The sequence below is a fragment of the Eurosta solidaginis genome, chromosome 2 (assembly GCF_040869045.1).
Source record: "Eurosta solidaginis isolate ZX-2024a chromosome 2, ASM4086904v1, whole genome shotgun sequence".
In the NCBI taxonomy this organism is placed as follows: Eukaryota; Metazoa; Arthropoda; class Insecta; order Diptera; family Tephritidae; genus Eurosta; species Eurosta solidaginis.
The window spans coordinates 84,248,755-84,272,126 of record NC_090320.1 but is presented as its reverse complement, the minus strand read 5'-3'; the positions used below and the strand labels follow the sequence as shown (position 1 = coordinate 84,272,126).

The 23,372-nt window shown below is 43.2% G+C and overlaps 1 protein-coding gene across 4 annotated transcripts in view; it reads left to right on the top strand.

Annotated features, from left to right (window-relative positions):
* The window catches only part of Edem2 (ER degradation enhancer, mannosidase alpha-like 2), a 479,713-nt gene that overhangs the window by 253,566 nt on the left and 202,775 nt on the right, over positions 1-23,372 (top strand). For all 4 annotated transcript variants that reach the window (XM_067765952.1, XM_067765951.1, XM_067765953.1 and 1 more), the window contains one exon: positions 20,865-21,283. In XM_067765952.1, the coding sequence (XP_067622053.1) occupies positions 20,865-21,283 (419 nt within the window). The remainder of the gene's footprint in view (positions 1-20,864; positions 21,284-23,372) is intronic.

The window sequence follows — 23,372 nt, the reverse complement described above, 5'->3', positions numbered from 1 at the left end:
GTCGTGCCTGAAGTTCGGATTTATTACCGGTTGTATTCAATCCGCGGCTCTCCAACTCCTTCAGTTGCTTGATCTTCAATTCACTTAACTTTGCCATATCCGAGTTCTATTCCAAATCTTCGGAATTTATTCAACAATTCTTCTTCTAATACCAATTGTAACGAATTTAGGGAATTCCGCTTATTTCAAACCTTCTTCTAATGTTCGAATCGCCAAACTGTTGAATAAATCACTCCAATATTCAGTATTGCAAACTGGTCTTTATTTAGATTACTTTAGGGGTAGTACAATTATACTGCAATATCACGTACTTCACAATAGCGCGTGTTAATCAAACTGATTAATCATTCCTCAGCTTGAGCTGCTTTTATAATGTGTGTTGCCGCGTGCGCATATTTCTACTAAGGTCTAGACGTTTCTCCTTCTAGAATTGCTGTATCTCCTGCTTGGTGATTGATCTACATATGTGCATGTGTATGTGTGAGTAAAAACTTCGGCTGATGGCTACATCTGTGTGTGTGAGGTATCTTTTCGTTGCCTTGTACATAATTGTGGCTAGCTTTAATGTGTACATGTACATAAGAGTGGCTGCTTCATGTTTTTGTTGTTGCGTGATTACTAACTAGCCTAGTGATATCAACATTCGCCACCATACTTTTGGCATCGTATAGGTGTTGAGAAAACTCCAAATTTCTTTGCCATCATCCCGAAACTGCACTCTATATTCTTCCTACCGCGACATAGTCTATAATTTAATATGCGCATCTTGTTGACGATGTTTCTTTCTGGATAAGGCCGCATAACATTTTTCCTTAAAGGAAAGGCGCTATCTGCTACGAAATAATATGGAAACTTATTTCCACTCTCGTCATGCGGTAGTTCACTTGGCAGTGGTAAATTATTGTAACTTTCTAACCAGCATGCAAACGCCGAAATTCTAAAAACTCCCCCGTAGCTATTTCGTCCTGCAAATCCGCATTCCATTGATGTAAATATCCCGTCGGCATCGCAACAGGCAAGTAATTTTACTGAATGGTAGTTTTTGTAATTGAAATTAGCTTAACCCGAATTTGAATATTCGCACATGCTTTCCGTCGATAGCTCCTAAGCAATTTGGCAGCTGCCATAAATCAGAGAACTGTCCCGCAATACTTTTCCAACGCTCGTCACTTGGCCACGTCATATAAGAGTATTTTAATGAATTCCATATAGCTTTTGTTGTTTCTTCAACAATTACTCCGATTGTACCTTTTCCTCTTTGAAGATATAAAGCGAGCGCATTGAACGTGCATCCTGTAGCCTAAACAAAAAGTTATAACAAATTTAGACCACGCACTTAAAAAAAGTTCGCCACCAACGCAGTAGTGGCCTCAATTTAAAGATAATCAGTTGCAGAGTATCTCTTCTAATGAAAAGCACCGACTCAGAAAGTATTCCTATAACAAATCGGATTTGTCAACAGAACACGATTGTTGTTTTTGCAGCAACACGTAATACTAGGAGTTTCAACAGAGTTGGACGACAAAGAAATTGCTGTTAGAGTTGTTGGTTCCGCATTACAGTTGACTCGGTGGTGTATGTCATGCGGGGACATACCGCATGCATGATATACACGACGCATGCCGGGGTGATTCTGGATAAGTAAGAATTTACTCTGTAAAGGTACCAAGATTGAAGCTGGCAAGTAACAAGGAAATCACTGGAAAGTGTTTAATTACCCCAGGTATGTAGGTTGAACTGGCCGGTCCATGAGGACCTCACATAGACTGATTGAGTCCGTAGTGTTATCAGAAGTTTGTTTTAACGACCAAACTGAAAAACCCTATCAAAAACCTGGACCTATGTTATAAAATAACTCCATCCTCTTGGCAAATACTAGAAGCTTCCTAGGACTTAAGCCACTTGCTGCTTCTAGATCTGGCAGCTGTATCACTCCTAATAGCTGGAGTTTTAGCCTGGCAAGTGCAGGGCACGAGCACAGAACGTGCTCGATCGTTTCCTCCTCCAACCCACACTGCCTACATCTGCTATCACTGAACAAGCCTAATTTAAAGGCATGTGACGCCAGAAGGCAGTGTCCAGTCAGAATACCAGTTATGAGTCTACAGTCCTCTCTTTTTAATGATAGAAGCAACTGTGTTAGTCTAAGGTTGTAAGACCTACCCATATTTTTCAACACTTTACAGCCCCGCGCTTGAACCCGCGCCTTTCCCGCTTGGTCGATCATGTGCACCTCTCGCCTTCGCTTAATCTCGCCCAATCTAATTGGGACATCTACGGAGCAAGCTTCAAGGGATGCGCCCTTTTTCGCTGGTTCGTCCGCTTTTTCATTCCCATCTATTCCCATATGCCCTGGTACCCAATACAGATGTATGCTTCTCCCTGTCCCGATTCTCTCCAGAGACTGCTTGCGATCTAACACGCATTTAGATGCTGTGCTATGCGAGATTATTGCATTAATTGCTGCTTGACTGTCAATATAAAAGTTAACACGGTTGCAGCTTAAGCTATTCTCTTCCAGGGTTTCTACTGCTTTGGTTACGGCTAATATTTCCGCTTGGGAAACGCTACAGTAATCCGGCAGCCTGTAGGATCTGCTTATTTCCGGATCAGCGCAGTATACCACAGGCCCTACTCCTTCCAGTACTTTGGAACCAGCGGTGTACACATGTATCGCCTCGTCCGCCATTTGCGCACCCTTGCGCCAACCGTCTACCTCTATTGTGGCCTTAAGATCTCCCTCGAAGCGCAGATAGGGAATCATGTAGTCTGTTCGTCTTGTGATTGATGACGCTATACTACTATGGCCATATGGTCGGCGCTCAAGCTGCCCGAAGCACCGAGCCTGGTCCAGGTCTACAGGTGGGATGATGGCATACAGTGCAGCCGTCGGGGTTGTTTTCAGGGCTCCCGTAATACTAAGCATCTATAGTCTGCATACCCCTTCTAATTTTTTGGGGTATGTGGTTTTTTGTGTGGCTTTCCACCAAACAAGAACTCCATAGTATAGAATAGGGCTTAAAATCGCTGTAAAAACCCAATGAGAAAGAGAGGGCGATAGGCCCCACGTACACCCCAGCATTCTTTAACATGCATAGAGTGCCGTTGAGGCCTGCTTGACCCTCTCCTCCACGTTGAGCTTCCATGACAGCTTACTGTCTAGGATGATTCATAGATATTTTGTGCAGGGTTTCTCCTGTAAGGTCACCCCTCCTAACTTAGGCCTGGTCCAATTTGGGACCTTGTACCTCTTTGTAAACAAGACCATATCCGTCTTCTCCGCATTGACTTTCAACCCGACATTAGATGCCAAGGTATGAATATCCCGAAGCGCCCGATCCATCAAAGAACTAATCGTTGGAAGGCACTTTCCACTTATGACAATTGCAACGTCATCTGCGTAAGCCGTAAGTTTTACGGGTCCCTCATCGAATTGCCTGAGCAGTTGGTTGATGACCAGCGTCCACAACACCCCTCCCTCCGGCGTGCCCCAGTCCACTGATTTCGTGGCCTCGTACAATCCCCATTGTGATGTAATCTTTCTGCAATTTAACATACAGCCGATCCATCTGATTATGGCAGGATGTACTTTAATGTAATTAAGACCATCCATAATCGCCCATTTTGCAACAACAAGAAGACTCCTAGAGCATACTCCTTATATTCCAGGGATTTCTCTGTGCTTATTACCACCCTATGCAATGCGGTGTCTACCGACTTGCCTTTGGTGTACGCATGCTGTGCTGTGGAGAGCAGCTTTTCATCCATGTTGGACTTTATGTACACATCTATCAGCCTCTCAAAGGTTTTGAGCAGAAATGATGTTAAGCTTATGGGTCTATAGTGTTGGGGATACACGTGACCGATCTTCCCCGCCTTTGGTAGAAAAGCTACACGAGCAGCTCTCCAAGAGTGCGGTACATGATTCAGTCCTATGCACTCATCGAATATTATTTTAAGCCATTCCACGACCGCCCTACTTGAGGCTTATAGCACCGCCGGGAATATACCATATGGGGCCGGCGATTTAAACTTAGAAAACGTCTTCACTGCCCACTCGATATTGGTATCGGTCACCAAGCCCGGCACTACTAGCTCCGTGATCGAAGTGTGAGTAATGTCTGCTGGCTCTTCTAAACCGTCTCCCGATGGGAAATGTGTATCGAGAAGCAGCTCCAGGGATTCCTCACTATTACGTGACCATTCCCCGTTCTCTTTCTTTATTAGGCCCTGGACTATGTTTCCCTTTGCTATTACTTTTTTCAACCGTGCTATTTCGCTGGAGCACTCTATGTCCGTACAGAAACTTCTCCATGAGTTTCTCTTCGCCCTGGTAATTTCACGCTTGTAGATCCTCAGTAGATCCCTGTACTCGTCCCGATACGCTTCGCTTTCCGCGGTCTTTGCGAGCTTAAACATTTCTTTTACCTGTCTTCTTAGAAGGCTCAGCTCATTGCTCCACCATGACGGCTTTGCTTTTCCTCTGAATCTTCTTAAAGGGCAAGCTTTGTTATACACAGTCATAAGCGTCCTTGTTAGGAATTCATTCGACTCCTCCAGTTCCTCTATATTAGCAACCTCTTTGGGTTGTCTTAGTTTTGTTTCTACATGTTTCTGGAATTTAGTCCAGTTCGTTGACCTGGGTTTCTAAAGGTTCCTCCCTTCTCTACCCTCTTTAGGGGGATGGTGAAGCTGATATACGCATGGTCGGAGAACGATGGTATATCAAGAACCATCCAATCATAGATTGATATATCACGCTCTGAGCTCAATGTAATATCCAGAACATTGCTGGATGTTGGACTAATGTATGTAGGGACATTTCCCCTGTTGGCTATCTGCAAATTGGTTTGCAGGATGTAACAAAACAGAGATTCGCCTCTCTCGTTCGTATCTGCTCCTCCCCACGCATTGTGGTGCGCATTTGCATCTGCCCCTATGACCAACCGCCCTTTGCGCACTTCCTCCTGTACTAGCCTTTTGCACTCCATCGGTGGAACCTCCGCAGCATGGGCCATGTAGCAGGACGCCAGGATAAATGCCTGCTTATTCTTTTGCTCAACGGCCACCGCTACGAGATCCTCAGTGGTGTAATTAGGCAGCATATATGAATGCAGCTGTTTCCTTACCATTACTACAGCTCGCACCCGTCCTTCCGTTGGCGCGCAGTAAACGCCAAACCCGCGCGCGCTATGTCCAGAAACCTTTCCTCCCGATGAAAGCCACGGCTCCTGGATCAGCGCCACGTCAAACGAACCCTCCTCAAGGGTTAGGAGGAGTTCGCTTGACGCCACTTTACTGTGTTGGAGGTTTATCTGTAGGACTCGCAGCACCATTGGGCTGTTTGTCCCCCTCCAGTACCTTCGTCTTGACGTCGTCGTCCTCCCGTTGCCCTTTTGGTTTACAGTAATCGAGGCCCCTTTCAGCCTCTCGTGACTGTTGTGCCGGGTGTTCCTCTGTGCGAGTCACAGCACCATTTAGCGGTTGGTCCTCTTCTAGCATGTTTGTGGTGACGTCGGGGACCTCCACCTGTCTCTTTTCCCTTAGGCTTTTGAGGTCCTTTTCGACTTCGCCCAGCTCTAGCGTGATAGGGTTTTTATCCTCGGGACTTCTTTTCCTGAGTCGCATGTAAATTTTGCCAGTGCCAAAGGACATTTTGCCAAGCTGCGTGTACAAAACATCCTCCGCCTGCTTATTTATTTGGAAGATGTAGAACTGACCATCCTCGGTAGGCCGAGATACAGTAAGTACCTTCCAATCCTGTATGGGTATGTTCGGATTCTGATTCTGCACAAGTCGTAGTGTATCCTCCGACTTCATCACGCATGGCATCCATACCTTAACTTTTGGTACCGTGGGGATTTGCGCTTTATCAACCACCTCAAACCGCGCGTTCGTACCTTGCCTTTGGAGGTTTGGAACCACTTCCTCCAGCCACCGCAAGCTTGCGATGTTGTCGCACGCTATCATCTTCACACCATTATACCATCCCCCCGAATCAAAGGTTGGAAGGGGCTTGCTTGGTTGTCCCGCATCATCTTAAGCATTAAGCTAATAAGCTCCCTTTCCACAGATCTCCACCTTTCAATAGTCATTTGTCCGAAAGGACTGCTACGATCAACCAGCGCCACAGTCAGTGACTGCTTTGCCACATCACTCATCTTCTCGGGAAAAGCAGGAGTCTTAGTGTTATCTCCCTTTGGCACCTCCGAGAAAGCCGGAGTCTTAGCGTAAACTCCCTTTAGCGCCTCCGAGAAAGCCGGAGTCTTAGCGGTATCTCCCTTTGTCTTATCTCCTACTTCCGTAATTGGAACTTCCCTCTGACTCGCAGCTTTCGAAGTAGTTGCTACCTCGCTATTGGAGCCCATCTGTCTTACAGCTTTGGGCCTACTTGTCTTGTCTATGCAACTGCCCTGCCTCGCGGCTCTAGGACTGGGTCCTTTCTGCCTCTTGAAAGCAGGCTTGTCGCCTTCCGCCGAACGTTGCCTCTTCATTCTGCCATTCGACGCTTCTTCCTCCTCCTACCGGTTGCAGAACCGAGGGTTTCTCGCAGCAAACCTTTTGAACTGCCTTCGACCTACTTCTACCGCTTCATGGGCCCATTCCAAGCGCTCGATCTCCACTTCTGTTGGGTCGACCACTGCTCCCAAACGTTGTACAATTCTTAGTGCTGCACGGTACTGCGAGAGAGCTCTTTTACTTTCTCTGCTCCGTACCCTGCTCCACCCTTCTACTGCGTTTTCATTTGTGTGCTTCTCCAACACGGAGTTCATTGAATCAGCACTACTATCGCTCCCCGAGTCCGACGCATCGCTTAATTCGTATTTGTCGTCCTTGGATAGCGACTCCGTGCTCTTCTTTACATCGTCCTTATTACAATCAGGTAATGAGTCGTTCATCTTGGTCGTACGACCACCTGCCCGACAAGGCGGGCTCAGCGGTCCAGTATTATATACGGGGAAATAACCGTCCGCCACAGCAGCGCCCCTTACTGTGGTAAGGCCATTAATACTTCCCGAGGTGGCCCGGTATCGGGAAGGCTCCCTTCGAATACGGTCCGCATAACACCCTGTATTAGGGGGTTGGCAGTTCTTGGTCACCGACATCCCGCCGCCCTCCTATGAGGCGAAATGGCGTAGATGTCAGTCCTAAACAGCTCCGCCTCATAGTCGGGCGCTATGGAGTTCGGCTATGCCCTCACACCAACGACAAGGTGCCTACCCTAGTGAGGGTTTAATTACCCCAGGTCGCGGAAGGTTTTGGAGAGACTAAGCACTATTGAAAGTACTTTAACCAGATTATGAAAGGTGAGATGGTCTCGGGCCCTCTGGAAGTGTGCGTACTTTTCTTTAATGTATGGAAATGCGGTTTAAGCCAAATGTGTTTGGAAGCCTTTGCGGCCCAGTACGTATTTATCTGGATAAAACGGTTTCCGGTAGGGAAATCCCGGTTTAGAAAATTTCAGCAGCAGCTTGTTTAGTATATCATTGCGATCTTCAATGAGGAGGAGTTCGTGTTATTCAGATTTCATAACCAGACATTCCTTAGCAGTTATGAGTGTAGAATTATGGTGGGCCTGGAACTTTATCCAGTGGAGGTTGTGTAAATCGGAAGCCCATATTGGTGACTCACAAAAAAAAGATCGGTCGGCCAATTGCGTTCTACATCATCAAAGGCAGTGGCGAATCCAGGGGGGCGATCGCACCCCCGCTCTGATCTGGAACTTATGAAAATTATAAAATTTTGTTTTAATTACATATAAAATTTTAAAATTTTTAGCATTTATGTATGTTTAATCTATAAGATCGTCCTAATCGCCCCTCCTCCCAAGATCTGCAATTTATAATACTTCGGTTGAAATATTTTATGAAATGAATAGTTTACCTATATATTCATTTCCAATTTCCATTTGTTTCGTGTGGGTAAAAACAGCAGAAAAAATGTACCATTCTGGTATTTGAAGAAAGAATTGCGTACTTTTCGCTGAAATCTGGCAGCCTTGGTCACTATTTCATGATCACGGTTGTCTTTTTTCTGGACAAAAATTCCTTTTGAAAAAACAAAAGAAGGACCAATATTTTTAAAATGTCACAAAAAATTATTTATATAGGCCTTCGCGAATTTCAGTCCCTACATCGCGTTAATGTGTTACTATTTGGCAGCAGTAAGTAATACATTCACGCCAGGAAATCTCCATTATTTTGGGAATTGTGACACGCTCTGACTTATACTATACATAATTCTACATAAAGATAAAAAAAATATGTAAAATTAAGTCAACCTATAGTTCTTTGGGCAGCTTTTAGTAGTTGATGGAACCTTTCTTCCACCGGTCCGAAATTCGGTTAATGCAGCAGAAATTCTTTGAAAGTCGAGGGCACGTACTTTATGAACAATGTGGAGAGTTGCTTAAATGTGGATAAACGTTTAGTATTTTTCAGCTAAGATAACTAACAAAAATAGTCGTGAATTAGCCTAATTGACACATTTATAATGTTTCAAAACCTGTATAAGAGCTTTCAATACACGCCCGAAAAACGGAATAATAAGATATCCTTTCCAACAGGATGTTTAGGGTTCACAATAAGCGTACATTTTTCATGAAACATAAACTTTCTCATCAAGATCAATAAATAAAATAATTAAAAAAAAATTTTTAAGTGAAACGGTTTTATTGAAAACAATAGTTACATGAAATAATAATAATACGAAAAGCTAGAAAATAATTAGGTAGGTCCTAGGTACTAGTCATCACACTCCTTATCAATCTAGGGCGTTGATCAGACAATTAAATAAAAACGTTGGGCGCGTGAAATTTCTAAAAATGTGAAACGTAGCATAACCTGATAAGGGTTCAGTTGGTTTATCAATAGAAATATGACGCGTCCAACGCTTTTATTTAATTGTCTGATCAACGCCCTAGATTGATAAGGAGTGTGATGACTAGTACCTAGGACCTACCTAATTATTTTCTAGCTTTTCGTATTATTATTATTTCATGTAAGTATTGTTTTCAATAAAACCGTTTATTTATTTATTTATTTGTTAGTCTACAAATTTTACAATCAATCAGACTAAATATGAATGAATGAATGAATATAAATGCGGATTACAGTGTAAAATTAACAAGCATACATAGTGAGCAAAATTATATTATAAAATATGTATATACATATATTATTGAATCAGTTGTCGGGATGGACTGTGATGCCGAGCAACGGAATTGATTATCAGTGCTGTCGGACTGGACGTGATTTCGAGCAGCTGATGTATATTTAACACACAATAGTAGGGCTGCGATGTGTGGGAGGTTGGAAAGGACGTGATTCCAAGCCACCCGCCCAAAGCAACTATTGATTATTAGTGCTGTCGGAATGGACGTGATTTCCAGCAGCTGATGTATATTTAACACACAATGAGTAGGGCTGTGATGTGTGGGAGGTTGGAAAGGACGTGATTACAATCCACCCGCCCAAAGTAACTATTGATTATTAGTGCTGTCGGAATGGACGTGATTTCGAGCAGCTGATGTATATTTAACACACAATGAGTAGGGCTGCGATGTGTGGGAGGTTGGAAAGGACGTGATTCCAAGCCACCCGCCCAAAGTAATTGGAGCAGGTAACAGATTTAGTTATACTGTAAAGTGTGTCGCAAGTATCAATACTATTGCAGTGATTAGAAGAAGAGGTTCATGCATTTGAAAATTCGATCTACATGTATTTAAATATAGCGGTTGGAAATACCGAGAGGGCCTAAAAGGGACATTAAACATCATCTCGCCAAGCAGAAATGCACTGTTTATCATCCCCCTTAATAGTTTTACCATAAATAAAACGCCAAGCGTCTCCCTACGGCTCTGTAGTGAAGGCAGCTGTAAAAGTTTTAACCGGCTGCAATAGGGAGGTAGGTTCCTTGATGGATCCCAGGGCAAATGATTTAAAGCAAAGAGCAAAAATTGCTTCTGGACCGATTCCAATTTTTCGCTTTGAACCTGATAACGCGGGTTCTAGATAATGGAAGCATATTCCAATATAGGTCTTACTAACGATAAAAAAAGAGTTTTAGTGACATAGGGGTCATTGAATTCCTTTGAGCACCTTTTTACGAAAGCCAAAGTGCCTCTAGCCCTATTCACACGCGATTCGATATGTAATTTGAAGTCCAGTTTAGGGTCAATTATAACGCCAAGGTCAGTAAAGTTTGTGACTTGCTTAATGATATAATCGCCTATCATGTACTGATAGGTTTTAAAAGATTTCCTCGTAAAACACATAAACTTGCACTTCGGTAAATTTAGTGACATGACGTTCACGTCACACCACTCAACCAGATTATTCAGATCCAATTGAAGGAGTGCCCTATCTTCAGGTGAGCGAATGGGCATAACCAGTTTGACATCGTCAGCGTACATCAGCGGTATGCAGCGCTTTAAAACATTTGGGAGGTCATTAATGAAGAGCAGAAACAACACTGGACCAAGGTGACTGCCCTGTGGAACTCCAGAAGATACATTGATGAATTCAGACAAACAATTGTTAAACACAACGGTTTGCTTTCTACCTACCAAGTACGAAGAGACCCAAGAGAGAAGCCGTGATGGAAAACCCAATCGATCGAGTTTTAGTAGGAGTAAGGTATGGGAAACTTTATCAAACGCCTTACTGAAATCAGTGTAAATGACATCAACTTCGCAATTCGTCCTTAAGTTATTGGATACGAGGGTTGTGAACTCCAGCAAGTTAGACACAATGGACTTACCCCTGCAAAAGCCATGTTGTGACAGGTCCACTGCCGAAGATACTGCAAAAGCCAGTTGATTTGTGACAACTGATTCAAATAGTTTTGGAATAGCACAAAGTTTGGCTATTCCTCTATAGTTTGTGACACAAGATCTACTCCCACTTTTATAAAGTGGTATTATAAACGACTCCTTCCACTTCTTAGGGAATATCCCTTGCCTCAAAGAGGCATTAAATAAGCAGGTAAGGGGTTGACAAAGAAATTGAGCGCAAATTCTGAGCACAACAGATGGTATTTCATCAGGTCTACTGGAGTAGGAAATTTTCAGACTTTCCAGATGCCTTAGTACCTCATCTGTATGAATATATGGGATACCTACTGAGTTAAGCGAAGGTAACATGTATTGATAATCCACCGGAGGGGAGTCAGGGATAGTCGAGTAATTAGATTTAAAAAAGTCAGCAAACATATGTGCAATCTCGGAGTCAATACTGGAAATCCGATCGTTATACTTCATTACAGAAGGAAACCCTTTAATTTTTCTTTTGGAGTTGACGAAGGAATAAAATGTTTTTGGATTGGAAGAGATCCGATGCTTAATCTTCATCAGATAATTCTTATAGCATCTTATCTGTAGCCTGTTGTACTTAAGGCGCAAGATGGAGTATGCAGCATAGTCACTATTAGAGCCAGATAATTTGAAACGCTTGAAGAAGCGTGTTTTTTTGTTTTTTACATAATTAAGTTCTCTAGAGCTCCAAGCAGTAGCTGGAGATGCTGAGGAGGTTTTGGAAAAAGGCACACATTTGAGGAATATCGCATGTAAAACGTTGGTGAAATGGACGGAGCTCGCTTCAATATCTCCGTCGTACTCAGGCCACTTTATTTTAGAGACTTCGTCGATTAGTAAAGACCAATTGGCCTTTCTAAACAGAAACCGGCGGGAAGACGCATTCGGATCGGTAATATACCGTACGGGTAAGCTAAGACAATCCAGGTAAATTGAAAGTGCTGGATGATAAACATCCTCAGGCAATACCACTGGATCACATCGAGTAACAGAACAATTCGATGTGTCGTCTGAAAAAATCAAATCAAGATATTTGCCAAATTTATTATGAATTCTGCTAAGTTGATAAAGACCAATGTCTGCAAGGTCATTTAAAAACTCGTGGAATACAACATTACAAGCAGTCGGTTCTATGTACCGGAGCGACTCGGGATTTTTCCCGACCACGGACTGTCATTTCAGTGTAACCCCATTTAATTTGTTTCGTCCCTCCCACAAATTGTCATCCTCCCAGCAGCTCCTTGCAGCAGGACTGCTCCATATTCTCTTGCTCCGGGAAGGTATCGAATCCAATCCGGGTCCGTCTCCTGACCTCGGTCCTGAGAAATGGTTTTGCTGCATCTGCCGGAAAAGAATCTTTTTAGGACGGTCATACTCTGTTCAGTGTGTCTCGTGTAAGGGATGGTTGCATCGGACAGGTTGTTCTGGGCTTGATCCCAAAACCCGACGTCCACGTAACTTTTATAAATCTTTTGTGGCTCCTTGCTGTTCACGCCCAAGGGCGTCCCGTAGTCTACGTCTAAGCGCCCCCCCATTACCTTCTAGCAGCCCCGCTGCTCAGCAAGCCACAACAAGTACCCGCTGCTGCTCGCGCCTTACGGCGCCAACAACTCAAACAGCTGCTACCACTCATAACTACAATCTTCGTAGTAGAGTCGGAAGCAATGCTGAGCAACAGCCCCTGCCCCCGTCTTCTCCCCCCCTCTTTTCCGGCAGCAATCGTGTAGGTCAGGGAAACAGACTCTTAGTCCCTACCTCCGTTTGCACCGTTTGCCAGCACAGAATATATATGTTTGCGACATCCGCCCAATGCAGCTCCTGCCTCGGGTGGTGCCACTTTCCTAGATGTTCTGGTCTCCGCGACGGCAACCCCTCGACGGGTTTCATTGCGCCATGTTGCCAGGTCGCAAATCCAAATCATCCGGGTACCCCAATGCTTGCCCAAGGACGCCCAGTCCCAGGGCCACAACAGCAATTGCGTCCTGGCCTTCCTCAACCCAGGCGTAGTCACCCGTCACTTACCCCCAGAGTGGCGACGTCTCCCCTCATGCACTTCAGAATTCTGCAGTTAAACTGTAATGCACTAACTGGAAAGATTACGGAGATAGTCAATTTCATGAAGCGGCACAACATCCGCATTGCTGCGATTCAAGGGACTAAACTCACAGCTCGATCTGCATTGCAGACTTGCTCTGGGTATAATGTCCACAGAAAAGATCGCGAGAGCGGAAATGTAGGCGGCCTCGCGTTTATAATACACCACTCTGTGCAATATCACATATTTGATCCTGGCATCGACCGCAGGGACAACGTCTTAGAACGTCAAGGCCTATCTGTCCGGTCAGGCGATGCAAACCTAGAAATCATCAACATCTACATCCCCCCTGCCACCTGTTGCCCCGGTGGATACCACCCTAATATTAGAGCCTTACTCACTGGAAACAATCGCATTATTTTAGGCGACTTCAATGCCCATCATGATCTATGGCATTCAAATTTGCGGGCGGACAGTAGGGGGAGATGTTGGCGGATCAAATAGAAGAAACGACGTTCTGCACTATAAACGGAGACGCCCCCACACGTATGGTAGGAAGCTGTCACAGTTCGCCAGATATCTCAATCGTGAGCGCAGAACTCGTAAACTGCGTCAACTGGCAGCCGATGGTATCATTGGCATCCGACCACCTGCCTATACTTGTTTCGCTCGAGCGTACCGCCGACTTCATCGTCACCGAAAAACGCACTTTCATAAACTTTAAAAAAGGAAAGTGGGGAGAATATAAATCCTTTACAGACAACCTCTTTGCTGCCCTCCCTATCCCGACTGATGCCCGCCAAGGGGAGCGTGCCTTCGGCAAGGTCATTGAATCCGCCTCGGCACGTTTCATTCCCGCCGGGAGAATTCCCGAAATCCGGCCCCATTTCCCGGCGGAGGCCGCAAACTTAGCGAGAGAACGTGACCTTATAAGGCAGCTTGATCCAGGCGACCCCCAAATAAGGGATATAAACCAACGCATCAGATTGCTTGTGGATGAACACAAGCGGGCGAAATGGGAGGAGCACCTAAGAGGTTGTAACCTCTCTACCGGTGTGGGTAAACTTTGGTCCACCGTAAAGTCCCTATCGAATCCGACTAAGCACAAAGACAAAGTTTCCATCGCCTTTGGCGACAAAGTGCTGTCGGATGCGAAAAAATGCGCGAGCGCTTTCTGCCGACAATATATAATGCATTCTACGGTCGACAAAGTTAGACGGAGGGCCAACAGACACGCACATGAACACAAATTCAGCGCGTCACCAATCACCATCACCGCTAAAGAGGTTGAGGACGCCATTGGTCGCGCTAAACCATCCAAAGCAGTGGGCCCAGACGGCATAGCCATGCCGATGCTTAAAAGCCTAGGGAAAGAGGGTTTCAAATATTTAGCGCAGGTCTTCAACCTGTCTCTTTCCACCTTTGTCATACCCGAGAAATGGAGAATGGCCAAGGTGGTCCCGCTACTAAAGCCTGGTAAACCAGCTAACATAGGAGAGTCGTATCGTCCGATATCTCTCCTATCGCCAGTAGCAAAGACGCTCGAAGCCATTTTGCTCCCTTATTTCCAAGCAAATTTGCAACTAGCCTCCCATCAGCATGGCTTCAGAAAACTCCATAGCACTACCTCCGCGCTAAATGCCATTAGCACCCAGATAAATTGCGGTTTAAATCAAAACCCCCACCATAGAACAGTACTCGTAGCGCTAGACCTATCAAAAGCTTTTGATACGGTCAACCACGGCTCGTTACTGCAAGACCTGGAAGGGTCTACCCTTCCCCCATGTCTTAAAAGGTGGACCGCAAATTATCTGGGTGGTCGGCAGGCATCGGTGCTATTTAGAAACGAAACATCAAAGCCAAGGAGAATTAAACAAGGGGTGCCACAGGGTGGTGTCCTATCCCCACTTTTGTTTAATTTCTACATATCTAAGCTACCTTCACCACCGGAAGGAGTCACAATCGTTTCCTACGCCGATGACTGCACAGTAATGGCCACAGGCCCAGGCCCACAGATCGATGAGCTATGCAATAAAATAAACGGCTACCTCCCTGATCTCTCCAGTTTTTTCGCCTCGCGAAACCTGGCATTATCACCGACTAAATCTTCCGCGACCTTATTTACAACATGGACGTCCCAAATGTCGACCATTTTGAACATCCACGTCGATGGCTCTACGCTACCGACTGTCCTACACCCCAAAATCTTGGGTGTGACGTTTGATCAGGATCTACATTTTGGTGAGCACGCAGCCGCAATTGTTCCGAGAATTCAGAGCCGTAACAAAATCCTCAAATCCCTTGCTGGCAGTACCTGGGGAAAAGATAAAGAAACGCTCATGACTACATACAAAGCAATTAGCCAGCCGATTACGTGCTACGCGTCACCCATATGGTCGCCAAGCCTAAAAATTTCCCACTGGAAGAAGCTACAGGCCTGCCAAAATACTGCTCTCAGAATTGCCACGGGCTGTCTTCTTATGTCCCCAGAACACCATCTACATAATGAGGCGAGAATACTCCCCATCAGGGAAAGAAACGAGATGCTGACCAAACAGTTCCTGTTGAATACCCAGAAACCTGGGCATCCCAACAGACATCTGATTGACGAGCCAGCACCGCCTAGGGGCTTAAGGAGTCATCTCCGTAAGCATTTTGAGGAAATACGGCATCTGAGAACACAGCCGTATGAAGCGAAAAAACACAAGCAGGTCCTTGGTGAACTCCACAAACAGGCGTCGGACCTTTATGCCGGGAATTGCCCGGTGAACCCAGTACTCAAAGTAAAGTATCCAAAACTTGCGGAAGAGGAACGCATACTCCCCAGGGAAACGCGTGTCACTCTGGCTCAACTTCGTTCTGGATACTGTAACAGGTTAAACTCTTACCTATCCAGAATCAACCCCGACATACAAAATGTATGCCCCGCTTGCAATGTGTCCCCACATGACACCAACCATCTCTTTAATTGTAATGTGGAACCAACGCCTCTAACACCCCTTTCCCTATGGTCCACCCCTGTTGAAACAGCAAGTTTCCTTGGACTCCCGTTAGAGGATATTGATGACAGTTTGTGATCGGTCGCGTCTGTTAGGTGGGGCGAAGCACTGCTACAACAACAACAACAACAACAAGCAGTGGGAACTAGCATTCCGTCAATAAAATTCCACGACACAAAGGGCAGATTAAAATCGCCAGCCACTAAGACAGAATCAACAGACCTTGACATAGCAAATATAAGTTTCAATAGGGAAGAATGTTTTAAGTATACAGAAATATCTGACTGGGGCGGAATATAAGACGCAACAAAATATTTATAAGTAGATAAAAGTTTAACTCGCACGGAGAGGATTTCAACATCAGAAGAATCATCGAAGTACACTTCCTCAGCAGAGAACCTGGTGTGTACGGCGATTAACACGCCTCCGCCAACTCTGTTTCGTCGGTCTTTCCTAAAGATCTCATAAGAATCTGCTAATATCTCAGAGTTAAACACAGTTGGTTTCAACCATGTCTCAGTAAAAACCAAAACGTCACAACAGAGTTCATGACTATGGAGAAAAAGATCAACTAGTTTAGTATTTAGACCCCTAACATTCTGATAATAGACGTTGAGGCCATTATGAAAGGTGTCAGACAAATCTATGATTCCGCGGGAATTTCTACATCTTTTCGAAAAAAACGGAAGGGCTTAATGTATACATTACTGGGCCAAAGAGAAGCATTGAAAGGTTTGCTATATTCACTTTCAATCACTCGAACTTTAAAAGCGACTCTCACTAAAGTGTTAATGTCGACATCTGTCTTTACTAACTTAAAACAAGCGACATTAGAAGCAGCAATGCCAAAGTGATCAGAGATGTATTTAGCAATACTCTCCTCAGTGACCGATGGCTTAAATGAGGACAAATGAATCCATTTATACCGCACAAATACATCTAACTCAGCATTGTCATTGCTACCACTAACAACGCGATTTTTGCATAATTTCTTTTGATGCACTCTTTCGTTGTCTGTCAGAAACATCAACAGATGGCACATTTGCATTAACTGCGCTAGCTGCAGCATCTGCATACGATACAGTGCCAGCAGAGCGCGACACTGCACTAGTATTTGTCACATTGTTGACAACCATTTCAGCATCAGACTTATTGGAATTATCAGAAGGCACATTTGAATTATTTTTATGATTGTTAGCTTTAGTTGATTTAGATGTGGATGCAGTAGATTTAGTTTAGATGTAGTTTTAGACGAATGAGAGACTTTAGAAGGTGAGGCGTTTTTAGTGTAGTTGTAGATGTAGATGCAGGCGAAGTAGAATTTGTCTTTGTAGTAGAACTAGTAGAGAGAATATTCGATGTTTGCGGCTGAGTAATAATAGCAGCAGGTATATATGTAAGAGTAGTAGTAGGTGCAGGTGATGAAGCATTAGCTCTCAGATTATCGATAGGGGAATTAGAGAACTCCGTGCCCAGCGGGGTAGCGGGAAAATCCATTAGGTTGCTTTTTTTTAAAATGTTGTTATTGGATGCCATGGGGAGAGCAGAAATAAATAGCGCACTATTTCTGACATTCGGACAACCATATGACTCAGCAACATTTAAGTTGTTGTTGGATGACTTCAAAGAGTCCATTATATGATTTTTTAAATCATCGAATTTTTTTATACACAGCATTAGAAATTATGTCAAAACCTTGTTTTTGAGCCACAAGAATAGCGTTCAAAATATTAGATAGCTTGTCCGGGATGTTCACACACTTTTCACACAAGTAAAGCAAATGAGGGTTAGCCTTGATTAGCTTTACTTCATAGTCCGATATACCCTCACTTCAGGCTCTGTGGAAAATCCTCTTGCAGAACCCATTACACGGCACTAGACTATTGTCACCAGTTCTGGAAAATTGTTTATTACACTTTCCACAAAATTCATCCATTTTGGCAATTTAAAGTAAAAGAAAATATAAGAAGACGTGAAAATATGAGAGCGATTAAAAACACGTCCGTACGCGGCGAGAGAACAAACAACATTAAACATTTTTTTTTAATTATTTTATTTTCAAGTTTTTAGTCTTTATTTAATTGCCTATTATTTCTCATTCTATTTAGTTTATTTAGTAACTCATTATTACAAGGACTCTTTCCTGACAATTTGTTACAACCTAAGTCCTCAATACATAATCCTTCCAAAGACTTTACTCGACTCTGCGCCACGTATGCTTGTCCCTCCTCCAACTCCAAAATATTTTGATGTCACTTCTACTGGACTGTATGCAATATTTGTTCCAAATATGAGCGAAATCGGGCATCATAGGTCGCTTTCTATTCATGTATGTATTATATACGATTTTTGTGAATATCTCGATCCATGCGCCACCTAGCGGCGATTTTTTTCACAGGTCGATTTCTATTATTGCATGTATTATGTGTGACATTGTCATCGGGTTCTGGGCTATATTCCAAGTTTCAAGCTTGTAGCTTATCGGGAAGTTACTTAAATTTCAATTACAAGATTCGTTCACAACGGCCGTGCGGCCGTGCATGCGGCCTGCCTGTCAACTCAAGCTAAATAAAACCGTTTAAAAATGAGGGTTCTCCCAAAACAAGGTGAACACTCGTTATTTTCATCTTAAAAATATTTAACCGGAATTTAGTTTTCATTGAAACATTGAAAATTATAGAAAGAGTTGACATTTTTATTACAATTGTCAGTCAATGTAAGCCAGAATATTGGTGCTAGCTTAAATAACAAACAATAATTTATAATGGCTTATTATTAAAATATATACAGTCACTAAATTTGGCTCGACCTAAATTATTGTCGCTATTTTTATAAAAATACTAGCAGACCCGGAAGACGTTGTTCAGCCCTAAATTCGGCATAACTACATACATTTTAATAAGCTTTTTCCGTCTAGCTCTGCTCTACCCCTCTACACTTTTTCCTAATCTCTTTATTCACTCCTCCCTCCGTCGTTTTCGCCTCATCTCCATCTTCGTCTCATTCTATCTCTTTCTCAGTCTCCTTCTCTCTTTTCTCTTCTATCAAGTTTTTCTCCTTCTTCTTCATCTCTTATTTCCAGTCCCAGAGGGTGGTATGTATTTTGTTCCAGTCACATTCCGAGTCCCAGTACCAGTCCCACTCCGAGTCTCAGTCTCAGTCCCAGTCCTAGTCCTAATCCCAGTCCCAGTCCGTCTCTATTATACTTCCCGGCAAAAAGCATCGTAAATACTTATATAGGCAAATTTATATACGAAATTTCAGGCAAATCGAATAGGACGTATGCAAATAAGTATGTGGGTAATATTAATTCATGTCTCTTTTCGGCTTCGCATGTATATTTATCAGTTTTGCCAGGTTGATGCGACTAAATCGAATATCACAATGAACTTCAGAGCTCTCAGCAACAGCTTTCATTTTATATCCATAATACACACACATTCTAGAGGTATCCGGGTCCGAGACCCTAGTCACTCAGCGGTGTAAAAACACATTCTAGGTGTATCCGGGTCCACGTTTTGGGCTATATCTCGAGACCCTATCCTCCCAGTTGTATGAAAATTATCCTGTACTATAGCACTCATCAACAGCTTTCATTTGATATCCATATTGTATAAACACATTCTAGGGGTACCCGGGTCCACGTTTTGGGCTATATCCCGAGACCCTAGCCTCCCAGTTGTATGAAAATTATCCTGTACTATAGCACTCATCAACAGCTTTCATTTGATATCCATATTGTATAAACACATTCTAGGGGTACCCGGGTACACGTTTTGGGCTATATCTTGAGACCCTAGCCTCCCAGTTGTATGAAAATTATTCGGTACTGTAGAACTCATCAACAGCTTTCATTTGATATCCATATTGTATAAACACATTCTAGGGGTACCCGGGTCCACGTTTTGGGCTATATCTCGAGACCCTAGCCTCCCAGTTGTATGAAAATTATCCTGTACTATAGCACTCATCAACAGTTTTCTTTTGATATCCATATTGTATAAACACATTCTAGGGATATCCGGGTCCACGTTTTGGCCTATATCTCGAGACCCCAGTTACCCAGGGGTGTGAAAATTATCCTGTACTATAGCACTCATCAAGAGCTTTCATTTGATATCCATATTGTATAAACACATTCTAGGGGTACCCGGGTCCACGTTTTGATCTCAAGACCCTAGACACGTAGCGAAAAAAAAGGTAGACGTTGGCCGATTCTCAGACCTACCCAATATGCTCACAAAATTTCATGAGAATCGGTTCAGCCGTTTCGGAGGAGTTCAGCCTCTTAAACCGTGACAGAAGAATTTTATATATTAGATGTATTGTTATATAACACCAAAAATCCAAATATAAACCTAAAACTTTTTAAAAAATTCAGGAAAATTCCGCGAATTTTCATGCAAATTTTCAGCTTTTCGGTAAGAATTTTTAGAATTTTTCTGAGAGATACATTCTAAAAATTCTTACTGAAAGCTAAAAATTTGAATGAAAATTCGCGGAATTTTCCCGAATTCTAAAAAGTCTTAAGTGTATATTTGGATTGTTGGCGTTATAACATAATATATATTTTTATAAAAATATCGAAAATAATGAAGGTCGAAGCAAAACTTAGTAAAAACTGGAAAAATCTGAGTGATGATGACTTTTGTAGATGAGTGTGGGTATGTATGTGTGTTTGTATGAAAAATTTTAAGGTCTCTTTATCTTACTTAAAAAGTTGACTTAAATCGCCTCCCCCCCTCCCCTTCCAAATCGTGCTGGATCCGCCCATGATCAAAGGTGTGTCTTTATACTTCCCTCCAAGTACTCGAGTTCGAAACTCACTCGGGGAGAATAAAGTTTCTAATTTAAAAATGCAAAGATATCTGAAGAGATTGCAATCATTAAACTTGAGAATGTAATTAATGATAGACGATTAAATCAAAGATCGTAACCATATTTTGGAAAAAAATGCAGACTCGCACATTCTTTATAAGAACGGCAGTGCAGTGGTGAAACTTATATTATTTTTCAGTTTTTCCATGACACTGGTTGATTCCGTTGACACGTTGGTTTTGCTGGGAGATTTGGATGAGTTTGAAAAAGCCGTAAAGTTGATAATACAGGATGTGCAGTTTGACAGTGACATAATTGTTTCCGTTTTTGAAACGAATATACGAATGATAGGAGGTTTACTGTCTGCCCATATTTTAACCGAACATATAAGGAAGAATAATGGCGTTATGCTGTGGTATAATGGAGAAATGTTAGAGATGGCCCGCGACTTGGGGTATCGCTTGTTGCCAGCTTTTAATACATCTACAGGATTGCCGCATGCTAAGGTGAATCTTCGTCATGGAATGAAGGATGAACATTTAAAAAAGTCACGAGAAACCTGTACGGCATGTGCTGGAACTATTCTGCTGGAGTTCGCTGCATTATCACGTTTATCTGGTAAGTACACCTTCAAGTATTTGCACAACATCCTCCAGCTAGCATAAGTAGCACTGTAACATACATTTCTTGCGAGACATGTCTCCATTTGTAGGCCTAGTCGAGCTTACAAAAACTGCATAATTACGCCCATACGCTTCCCGCGGCAGCCGGTTCTATGTCCAGAGCTACTCGGGATTTTTTCCCGACAAAGAGCTGTCATTTCAATGTAACCCCTCTTAATTTGTTACGTCTCCTCCACAAATTGTCATCCTTGGAGCAGCTCCTTGCAGTTGGACTGCTTTATACTCTCCTGCTCCGTGAAGTTATTGAAGCTAACCCCGGTCCCAGGCTGTGGTTGTGGGGCATACGTCGGAAATGGATCTACCTCAGATGATCATATTCTTGCCAGTGTGTCACTTTAAGTAATTATGTGGAAACTAAGTAGACGGTGAAGTTCATCGTAACGTTATATAGCGGCGGGGCATAAAATACTACGCCCGCCAGGACGGCAGAAATTCGTTCATCAAAGTTTTCTCCCACCGCTATCCTCAAAGCGGTAAACATTTAAAAATATGTGTTTTCTTGTATGTGCTTATACAAAATGATAAATAACTAAAAAAAACATGAAAATTTCAAAATTAAATTGTATGGATCGCCTGCCGTAAGTTTTCGAAGTTTTCAAGAAAGCGGTGCCGCTGAAAACGGTGAGTCAACCGGCCTTACTTACTTAATTGGTGCTTAACCGTTTAAACGGTTATGGCTGGCCAACATGGCGTGGCTGTTGCTTCTACGCTCTGCCAACTGGCGCCAATTGGTCGCACCAAGGGAGTTTAATTCGCTTTCCACCTGGTCCTTCCAGGTGGGGGCCGTCCTCTTCCTCTGCGGGTTCCGATAAAAACACTTTTAAGATTAAATCTTCTTCTGTACTCGCCATTGCCAACGAGTAGAGGTTCATAAATCTTTCGAAGAACTTTTCTCTCGAACACTCCCAGAGCCGCTTCATCTGATGTTGCAATGGTCCATGCTTCTGCACCATATAGCAGGACGGGTACGATAAGTGACTTGTAGAGCACGAGTTTAGTTCTTTTAAATATTAGTGGTCCTATCCGTGATACCGACGGTATAATAATGAGATGTATGAGCTTTACGCAGATATGAAGATAGTAGAGCGAATAAAGTCCCTAAAGCTTCGAAGGCTAGGTAATGTTATGTTAATGGGCCAAAACCAAGATATTATTTCAGTTGACACCTCAGTTTGAAAGGAGAGGGGGACCTTCTCTGAGTTGGCAGAGGCAGATGGAGGAAGACTTGACTTCCCTTGGTGCTCTCAATTGATGTCAGTTATCCCGAAACAGGGATAGCCGCCGTGACCTTTTACGAAACCGCCAAAATCGCTTAGGCGCCAATTAATGATGACGAATGAGGCTTCCGATTTTTTTTCGTTGAGGCCACAAATGCACCAACAATATTTTCTAATATTTAACGAATGAAACACGTAGTATTGTCACTAGAATTTACCAATCCCTCTTATTACAACATCCCTCTTATTATACCATATTGACACTCGAAATCTAATTATTTGTAATTTATATGTAAGATAAATCGAAAAACAAAAAAAATCAAGTCTCAAAACGAAAATTTATTGTTCATTATTATCATATGCTAAAATACCCGTCAGACTTTGTTCTGCCGAAAATTGGTTTACCTACATTTCAAAAGTGAGCCTCGCTTCCCCTATTCACTCTCTCTCCCGTTCTCTTCTACTTCATCTTCTTTTTTTTCTTACTCTTGTCTATTCAATTTATCTTCCTTCCACTCGTGAACCTATTTCCACTCCAACTACCGATCCCACGCCCACTCCTACTGCCACTCCTATTCCTACTGCCACTCCCATTCCTACTCCCACACCCACTCCTACTTACACTCCCACTTCCACTCCTAGTTACACTCCCACACTCAATCTATCTACCTCTCTCACCTCAAGTTCTTCATATATGAAATCTCTATACTATTCCTATCTTCCCCCTTTCACCTTCTTGCTTTTTCTCTCTGCTACTCCCACAATCTCGCTCTGTTTTTCTTCATCCCCTTACCATCTGTAAGTTCC